This window comes from Sminthopsis crassicaudata, chromosome 5 (genome assembly GCF_048593235.1).
Source record: "Sminthopsis crassicaudata isolate SCR6 chromosome 5, ASM4859323v1, whole genome shotgun sequence".
Classification (NCBI taxonomy): Eukaryota; Metazoa; Chordata; class Mammalia; order Dasyuromorphia; family Dasyuridae; genus Sminthopsis; species Sminthopsis crassicaudata.
The window spans coordinates 230,032,547-230,042,967 of record NC_133621.1 but is presented as its reverse complement, the minus strand read 5'-3'; the positions used below and the strand labels follow the sequence as shown (position 1 = coordinate 230,042,967).

Sequence of the window (10,421 nt, the reverse complement as noted above, 5' to 3'; positions counted from 1 at the left end):
ATCAGTGGGCCTTGGAAGTGTCTGCAGCAGCAACATTAGCAGCCTCAGGAACTCTTAGCCCAGAAACAGTAAAAGGTCAGAAATCCCCTTTGCTGGCACTGATATGGTACCACTGCATATTAACCATGTGCAGTCATTTCCAAGGCAGAGAAGAATACTAACACTTGTGGCTGCAGGGAACCCTTCCTAGGAAAAGACCAGAGTGCAGACCAAGAGAGTAGTGACCACATTTCTTCTGGGATCACATCACCTTGGAAACATTGTTTCCCCTATATCTAGCTCTGAAAAAAAGAAGCATAAAAAAAATTTTAATCTTAGGACAGTGCTTCTTGCTCCAGACGAGCAGAGCCCAATTTTAACATAAAATTTAACAACAAGAAATAAATAGGCTGGAAAAATGAACCATTAACAACAACATAAAAAACTACTAGTCTAACAACCTACTGATAATCTCCTGAAAGAGATTTCCAAATGAAAATTCCCTGGAATATTATATTCAAATTTCAGAGCTCCCACGTTAAGGAGAAAAAATTATAAGCAGTCAGAAAAATTCAAGTATTGTGGAAACAGGATCACGAGATTTACCAGCTTCCATGTGAAAGGAGTAAAGGGCTTGCAATATCATATTCCATATTTGTAACTGATAAAGGCTGAATTTAATCCTTTGAAGGGGAAAGAATATTTAATGACGGAAGACTTTCAAACATTTCTGATGAAGAGGAGTCTAGAAGTTTAATTCTGGAGTTAGAAGGAGAAGACATGAATGTGAATTGATTATGTTAAGATGATCTAAAAATGAAGAATTGAGAAAAAACGATGCATTGAGAGGGAAGGGAAAAGTAGAATGGGTAATTTTTCTCACATAAAAAGAGGTTCACAAGGAAGAGCTTCTATAGTGGAGGGGAAAGTGGTGTGGGGAAGGTAATGCTTGAACCTCACTCTCATTGGAATTGGTTCAAAAAGGGATTATTATTATTACTTGGGCATAGGAATCTATTTTATCCAAAAGGAAAATAGGAGAGGAAAGAGATTTTTTTTTAAAGGGAAAGAGGAATATAAAAGGGAGGGTAAATTAAGGGAGACTGGTCAGAAGCAAAGATTTTTGAGGAGACAGGAAAAAAATGGAGATAAAAAGAAAATGGGAGGGAGGAAAATATATAGTTATCATAACTATGAATGTGAATGGGATGAGCTCACCCATAAAATAGAAATTAATAGAATGGATTAGAAACTAGAATTCCAAGCCATTTTCCAATTGATAAATGGTCAAAGGATTTGAACAATTTTCAGATGAAGAAATTAAAACCATTTCTAATCATATGAAAAGGTGTTCTAAATCACTATTGATCTGAGAAATGCAAATTAAGACAACTCTGAGATATCACTACACACCTGTCAGATTAGCAAAGATGACAGGAAAAGATGATGAGGAATATTGGAGGAGATATGGGAAAACTGGGACACTGATACATTGTTGGTGGAATTGTGAATGGATCCAGCCATTCTGGAGAGCAAATTGGAACTATGCTCAAAAAGTTATCAAACTGTACATGCCCTTTGACCCAGCAGTGTTTCTATTGGGCCTATAATTCCAAAGAGATCTTAAAGAAGGGAAAGGGACCTGTATGTGCAAGAATGTTTGTGGCAGCCATCTTTGTGGTGGCCAGAAACTGGAAACTGAATGGATGCCCATCAATTGGAGAATGGCTGAATAAGTTATGGAATAAAATTATTATTTTATAAGAAATGATCAGCAGGATAATTTCAGAGAGGCCTGGAGAGACTTATATGAACTGATGCTAAATGACATGAGCAGAACCAAAATCATTGTACACAACAACATCAATATTATACAACAATCAATTCTGATGGACGTGGCTCTTTCTAACAATGAAATGATTGATGACAATTCCAATGATTTTGTGATGAAGAGAGTCATCTGCACCCAGAGAGAGGACTGTGGGAAGTAAATATCGATCACAATATAACATTCTCACTCTTTTTGATGTGGTTAGCTTGCATTTTGCTTTCTTATTTATTTTCTTTCTTTTTGACCTGATTTTTCTTGTGCAGCAAGAGAATTGTATAAATATGTTTACACATATTGGATTTAAAATATATTTTAACATGTATAAGATTTATTGAATTGCTTATCATCTAAGGGAGAGGGCGGGGTAAGGAGGAAAAATCTGAAATATAAGGCTATGCAAGGGTCAATGTTGAAAAATTATGCATATGTTTTGAAAATAAAAACTCTAAAAATAATAATAGTAAAAATAAAATAAAAATGCAGATACAAAAAAAAAAAAAAAAAAAGCAGCTAGAATTCCACAATATCTTGTTTACAGGAGGCGCATTTGAAATGAAAGACATGCACAAAGTTAAAGTAAGGGACTAGAGCAGAATTGATTATGCTTCAGCTGAAGCAAAAAAGGCAGGGATAATAATCAAGATCTCAGATAAAACAAAAGCAAAAATAGACCTAATTAAAAGAGATAATCAAAGAAACATCATTTTGCTAAAAGGTAGCACAGCCAATGAGAACAGGTAGGCAACACAGTGAATAGAGCAAAGACCCCGGAATTTGGAAAAATCATCTTTCTGAGTTCAATTCTGGCCTTAGACACTTAACTTAATAGTGACGTGATATTGGGCAAGTCACTTAATCCTATTTGCCTCAGTTTCCTTATCTGTAAAATGCTCTGGAAAAGGAAATGGCAAATCACTCCAGTATCTTTGCCAAGGAAACTCCAAAAGGGGTCACAATAAGTCAGGCATGACTCAACAATAACCATAGACATAAAAGTAATATTAAAAAAAATTTACAGCAAGTTTTTCTATAAAGGACTTATTTCTCAAGTATATAGGGAACTCAGTCAAATTTACAAAAATAAGAGTCATTCCCCAAGTGATAAATGGCTAAAAGATATGAACAAGGAATTTTCAGAAGAAATCAAAGCTATCTATAGTCATATGAAAAAATGTTTTAAATCTCTGATTAAAGAAATACAAATTAAAACAATTCTGAAGTACCACCTAACACCTATCAGAAATGACAAATGTTTGTGGGGAAAAAACAGGTATACTAATGCATTGTTGGTGGGGATTGTGAACTGGTCTGATCATTATGGAGAACAAGTATAACATTATAGAGAACTAGACCCAAAGAAGTATAAAACTGTGTATATCCTTTAACCCAATAATACCATTAAGTTTGTATTCTAAAGAGATCAAAGAAAAAGGAAAAGGACCTATCTGTACAAAAATATTTATAGCAGTTCTTTCTGTGGTGGCAAAGAATTGGAAACTGAAAGGATGCTCATCCATTAGGGAATGGCTGGACAAGTTGTGGTATTGATGATGGAATACTATTATGCTCTGAGAAATAACGAAGGGAACGGGGTCAGAAAAAGTGGGAAGATCTAGACAAAGTGATGGAAAGTGAAGGGAGTAAAACCAGATTATTATATGCAGTAACAACAATATTGTACTTATGATCAACTGTGAAAGACTTAGCTATTCTGATCAATACAACGATCCAAGACGGTTCCAAAGGACTCATGATGAAAAGATGCTATCCATCTCCAGAGAGAACTGATAAACTGAGTACAAACTCAAGTATAATCTTCTCACTTTACTTGTCTTTTTTGTGTGTGTGTGATATGGTTAATATGAAAGTATGTTTTACATAATTTCACATGTATCATAATATATCATATTGCTTACTTTCTCAGTGGATGGGGAGGGGTAGAAGAGAGGGAGAGAATTTGGAACTCAAAATTTAAAAAAAAGAATGTCAAAAATAAATAATTTTTTTAAAAGAGAAAAAAAGGAAAGAATGGATAAATCACAAGAGCAATAGAAAATGCATTTTCTTCAATCTTCATGAGCTTTCAGATCTCTCCAAAACAGAAATTATGCCATAATTAATCAACTTTCCAGGGTCTAGGATCTCCAGAAACTAAAAGATTAAAAAAAAAAGTCCCTCCAACAGGAACTGACATTTATTGAATTTAATTTAGTACCACTTCTCACCTCCAAGACTATACTAAGTTATAGAACAGAAGTAGTTGAAAATAAAGTTTACAGAAAACTTGGTCAAAAACCCAATGGAGCAAAAGTCAATCTGGGAGCATTTAAAGATGAAATTGAAAGATTAACAAACAACAAAACTAAAACTAAGACAAATTTACTAAGATTTTGGTAAGAATTTTATTTATGTTACCATCAAGGACAGCAGAACTACCACACTTTAAAATACATGATAAGGTTATAGCTTATAGAAGAAAAGGCACTGAAGAGAAATATGGAAAAGGTATCTGCATTAGAACAAACAAGAAATCTCTGGAAAAGTGGGACCCAATTTTAAGTATGTTAGGAGAATCAATTTTCATTATTACCAAATGTCTCTAGGACAAGATAACAAAATGAGTCAATTGAGGAACATTTATTAAATGCCTATTATGTACCAGGCCCTGTGCTAAATATCTCTACTGGATATAAAAAATGTAAAAAACAAGCATAAGTTTGACCATTTTTCTGCTCAAGAACCCTTGGTGGCTCCCCATTACCTAAGGATAAAATACAACCCTCTGAAAAAGATACTTAAAGCCTAGTTTCTGCCTATCTTTGTATGCTTAGTGCACATTTCTCCCCTCCATGCAGTTTTTGGCTTCCTTGTGATTTCCCAAACACAGTACTCAATCTGCTGCCTCTAATCTTGGAAGCCTCGTGCCTACAATTCATTTCCTCTTTCCCCTTAGAATTTTTAATTTCTTTCAAAAGCTCAACTCTTGTACCCTCTCCTCTGGGAAACCTTTCCTAATCTACAAAGAAGTTGATGGTCTCTCCCTCCTCCTAAAATTAAGGTGTGATGTTTACCAGTTTAAATGTTCTATCTTCCATTCCTTTCCCCCCTTTAGGACAATGTAACCTCCTAGACATCAGGATCTTTTTCTTCCTTTTTCTTTTTTTGGATCTGCAAGCCCAAGCACACTGAAGGTGCCTAAAAATGTTTGATTGGACTGTTAGCCTGATTAACAGAGTGGCCATAATATAATAGTAAGGTTAGATTAGGAGTTTATCACTTTTTCTGTAGCCAGGTTCTTCCACCTAGTTTTTCCTCCTCTCTCCTTGTCCTAATAAATGAAAAGGATCATGTTCCTTCTTTCTGGGTGTGGAAGTCCTGCTACACTAGCAAAAAATTTAAATGAGGGGAGGATGATGAAAGCATTTGGGAACCATCCCAATTGGCTAGATCTTAATCAACAGAAAATGAATTTGTGGGGCACTTTAACTGTTTGTCTCTTTTTGTTGTTAACCCAGATTCCAGTCAGTTTTTTTCTCTCTCCCATTCCTCAGCTGCACTAAAACTCTTTATCACTAGGGCATCTGATCCTTTACCACTGCTAACCTTCTTGGCTAGATGCTTACTAGCAGGCTCCTGCTAGGGGGCTGCTTTTATTTTCTCCCAGAATTATTGGATACCTACCTATGGGACAAAGCATGACATAAGCAGATTGGGACTGTGACCAACTAGGAGTGGGTATAGCTTAGGTGGCATTCAAGATCCCAGAAGTGCATGATTCTACCCTTTCAATAGCTTCTGAAAGGGACCTCCTATAGAAAACCTCTCTGATGGCTAGATTAGAACCTAAAAGCTGAATCACCACAACGCATTGATCCTTTGCTCTGTGCTTGTGACTTTCTCTTACTAAACTGAATTTAATCTTGTTTTCTCAGTTGCAGTTTGTATGGACTGAAGGCCTTCGGTTGTAAATTTGTCTTAGAAAGTGAGCTTTCAGAGGAGCAAAGGCTCAATCTGTTAATTTCTTCCTTTTAAAGTCTGGTTAAATATTTCTAAAACTTTTTTCTTTCTTTTTTTTTTTTTTTTTTTTAATCATTCCTTGAACAATAGAAGCTCTTCACTGACTATTGTATCAAATGGATACCAGTCAAACTGATCTGTTTGACTTTTAAGGCCTATTTAACTTTATTCTTCATTCTTTTCTCCCAGGACAAATCTCTTAGGCTCCAGAGGGGTTTGTCTAGTGATTGTCCTCTCCCTGCTCCTCTTCCCCTCCTCACAACATACTCTTAGCTCTTAGTCTACAACCAATTATAAGGACCAGATTTGAGGCAGAAGGACCTGAATTGGTATGTTGATTATACTGTTTAATACTTATGTATTGTCTCAAAATATCAAAGCAAGTGAGATAACATTGTTAGGCACTTACTTAGCATAGTGCCTGATACACAGTAAAAACTTAATATATATGTTTGTTCCTTTCTCTCTTGTGTGTCTTGGGGCCAAGTCACTTCACTTTGTTCAGTTTCGGTTTCTAATTGATTTTTTAAAACTGAGGTTTTTGACTTGACAATTTTTTTTACTTATTTTGGTAATTGCTTTATTTTTTATAATAATAACTTTTCATTTTCCAAAATACATGCAAAGATAGTTTTCAATATTCACTCTTACAAAACCCTTTGTTCTAAAATTTTCTTCCTCTTTTCCCTTACCCTTTTCCCCTAGACAACAAGCAATCCAATATGTTAAATATGTACAATTCCTCAACATTTTCCCAAATTTATCGTGCTTCTTGAGAAAAATCATATCAAAAGGGGAAAAAAACCACAAGAAAGAAAAAACAAGCAAATAAACAATAACAAAAGATAAAAAGGCTATGCTTTGATCAACATTCAGTCTCCATAGTTCTCTCTTTGGATGCCAACGGCTTTTTTCCTCACAAGTCTATTAGAATTGCCTTGAGATTTGACAGTCTCTAAATTTCTCTTTAGCTTTAATCTCTGATCCCACGATTCCCCAGCTGGAATGCTCTCCTCCAATGGAGGACAAAGTTTTCAGGGCCCAAGCCTATCCCATCCCCTCCCACTAGGAAGTTTTTTCTCCTATCTCAGCTGACATTAACTTCTCCCTTCTCTGCACCATTATTATAATTCTAACCTCATAACCTGAATCACATACTGTTCTCAAATTGCTCTTTAATTGTGTTCCATGGATGACAGGCATATTCTTATTGAAATGGTGAACTGGTCTGCCCATTCCGGAAAGCAATTTGGGGTTATGCTAAAAAAAAAAAAAGTGACTAAAATATTCATACCCTTTAACATAGAGTTCCTTTTGCTGCTATTCATGTATCACAAAGGAGGTCAAAGATAGAAAGATCCTATACATAACAAACTATTCATAGCAGCACTTTTTGTGGCAGCAAAGAACTGGTAACAGGAGTATGATTGGATGCATGGATCTGATAGCTAAACAAATTGTGGTATGTGAAAATGGTAGAATATTCTGTACCATAAAATATGAATATGAAAAATTCAGAGAACCACAAGAAGACTGATGCTGAGCAAAGCAAAAAGTACTAAGAAAGCAATTTATACAATAAAGGGAAGCCGGGAAGGGTAGAAGAAAATGAGTATTTATTAAGCCTTTAATGTGTTAGGTATATGCCTGACACATTAAAATTTGGACTGCAATAATGTAAATGGAAGGGAAAAAAAGCTGAATGCTATTATAATGAACAAGCTTAGTCCCCAGAGAATAGTTGAGACATATCTTCCTCTCTTCATCGCAGAGGAGGGGGGATCATTAGGGTGCAACATTGTAAATGCTCTTAGATGTGATTGTTGATTTTGCTGAAACGATATTTTTCCTCCTTTAAAAAGCTTTATTGGGGCAGCTAGGTGGCGCAGTGGATAGAGCACCAGCCTTGAATTCAGGAGGACCTGAGTTCAAATGTGGTCTCAGACACTTAACACTTCCTAGCTGTGTGACCCTGGGCAAGTCACTTAACCCCAGCCTCAAAAAAAAAAAAAAAAAAAAAAAAAAAAAAAAGAAAAGAAAGAAAGAAAAAAAAGAAAAGAAAAAGAAAGAAAGAAAAAGCTTTATTAAGAGGAATGGTTTTCGAGGTAGGATAGGAAGGGGTATGTCTGATAACAAAGGACATCAATAAAAATACAAATTATTATTTTAAAAAAATGTTTCTCCATGTTTAGTCTTGTCTCTAACTACACTGCAAACTTGAGACCAGAAGGGAAAGTTTCTTCTCAAAAACACAGAGTTTTTGCAAATGCTAATGATGTCGCTAGAAGATGAGGGTCAGAAGTAAGGCAATAAGTGTGGATCTACAAGGAAATAACACTCCATGAAGGCCTCTTAGAATTGCCTAGGATTGTTTCAGTTGTCAGGGCCCAAGGCTATCGGGGAGCTGCCCCTTGGTAAGGCCGGTAGGTTAGAGTCAGAGTCCAGTGCTGGGGATTTCTTCTCAGTCTCGGCTAAATCCCCAAGAAGGAAGGATTTAACTTACCTTTGGGGGGAAGGGGGGTTGGGAAGCCTGTCATGGTGGCAGCAGTGTAAGCACAAATAAGAGTCTTCACAGCTGAAAAAAGAGAGAGAAAAAATGAAAAGGCAGGGAGGCATCGGGGTTCCTCCATTGTACTCTGTCCTATTTCTCCAAACCCACTCCCGTTCCCCAATCCCCATCTCAGAAGAGAGGAAGATGGAGTAACAAATCCCATCCTCCATCCATTCCTCTGTTCTCTCTCTGCTTATTTCTCTCTGAACAAGTACCTAAGAAGTTGGACAAAGTCCGACCTTGGCATTCCACTTCGCATCGCATCTACAAGGATTTCATTTGTGTCCCAGAAAAGTCCAAACTCCACTCAGCCCGGAGTTTACTTTAATTCATCTTGGACGAAATGTGTGAGCTGGCTCCTCTGCTAGTTTCGGAAAGTGCACTGAAGGGACAACCTGGGTTCGCAATATCGGGCCGCGGGAGACCGTCCGCCAGATGTCAGGACAGGGCAGGTCGAGCCTCGCCCCAGGCACCTTCAGTCCGGGAGTCCGCCAGGGGGAAAGCCGCATGTCCCGGGACATCAGGGTCCTGGAAGGTCTCCCCAGTCTCTAGTGACGGTTGGCCGCCTCAGTCCTAGTGTCTTTCCCTGAACCTCGAAACTCAAATCCGTACCCCACATCCTGGGTCCCTCCATTCCCAGCCGTGAATTTTAGCCACCGCCCGGTTATTTCCTCCCTAGTCCCTAAGTTCTCCATTAAGCCCCAGATAACAGAGTTTAGGCGGTCGGTGCCCGGCGTCCCTCTTCCGGTCCGGGCGGCTCCCTCCGTGCCCCCGAACTCAGTAAAGCCACCGCAGAGCCGGCGGCAGCGCGTTCCCACTTTACCTGCCGAGGTGAAGGGGAGCCCAGGTGCGAGCAGATGGAGAGAGGATCTGTCCGCTCCGGGGGATCTCCGAGCTCGCTTCCGGGGCTCTTGGAGAGGAGTGGTGCGGTGGGACGTTCCCGCCCGGCGACCCAGCCCCAGCAGCTGCGGGCCGTGGTCCCGGAGGTGGCAAAGGTGAATGGGAATGGGAGCGAGGGCGACCAGAAGCCACTTCCCTTCCTCCGCCCTCCAGCCCCCTCCCTCCTCCGCCGCGCTCACCTTTCCAGTCTAACTGGCTGGGGATAAAGGGCTAGTCACACCAGAGTGGGAGGGAGGCCGGGACAGGCTCCCCAGAGAGACGCGGAGATTAAAAAGCGACCGAGAGCCGCACACGCCCGTCACAGAACGCGAGACCCGGAGACCACCTACTCCACCCCCCTCATTTTACAGCTAGGGAAACTGAGGCTCACGCGGAGGCGGAACCGAGACAAAGAAACAGAACAAAGCGAGACCGGGGAAACACAAATGAAGAGGAACGGATGAAAAGCTTTTTTACACAGACACCAAAATTACAGTGGGCAAAGAGCAACGGGCAGACTGGGTGGAACAGGAAAACAGCATTGAAGGCGCCGCTTCCACTCTCTCCCTGCCAGACTTCCTTTCTCGCTCCCTGCGCCTCCTCTCATCCCGTAGCAGGAAGAGCTGCCTTTCCCTCTCTGCTAGCCATTTTTGCTTACCCCCCGGGACCCGCCGCTTCCTTCCCCGACAGGCTGGGTCCCACTCTCACTGGCTGCTTCTGGATTTCCCTAGTCAGCCTTAGAGGCCATCTTTGGGTTAGCCGGTAAATCCAAAGGAAGGATTGACACCTATGGGACTAGGACGCAGGACAAGGTATTTTATTCAGAGAGCACCCAGGAGTCCCCAGAGCACTAGGAAAGGCCGCTAGAAGAGGAGACACTGGCATTTCTATAGCCTTTCACCCTTGGATGAATGTAGATTAATCAGAGCCAGTCCAGAGAGGAGTCTGGAGTCTGGGCCGGGAGAAAGGAGTGTCCAGCTAAACGCCCACCCTTGAAGGAAGCCTTTTCGGGTCCCCCTTAATTCTAATGCCTTCCTTTCAATTGACCCTCTCCAATTTATCCCGGAAATAGCTTGTTTATCCATAGTGATTTGTATGTCTTCTCCTCCATTACACTGGAAACTTTCCGAGGTCAGGGACTGATTTTTGTCTTTCCATGTATCT

At 39.7% G+C, this 10,421-nt stretch overlaps 1 protein-coding gene across 1 annotated transcript in view; it reads right to left on the bottom strand.

Moving 5' to 3' along the window:
• Positions 1 to 9,453, bottom strand: part of SMAGP (small cell adhesion glycoprotein) — a 14,760-nt gene extending 5,307 nt beyond the window's left edge. The window contains exons 1-2 of the mRNA XM_074270363.1: positions 9,202 to 9,453; positions 8,331 to 8,402 (exon numbers count right to left, since the gene is read on the bottom strand). Coding sequence (XP_074126464.1) covers positions 8,331 to 8,364 — 34 coding nt within the window. The 5' untranslated portion in view covers positions 8,365 to 8,402; positions 9,202 to 9,453. The remainder of the gene's footprint in view (positions 1 to 8,330; positions 8,403 to 9,201) is intronic.
• Between the last annotated feature and the right edge of the window lie 968 nt (positions 9,454 to 10,421).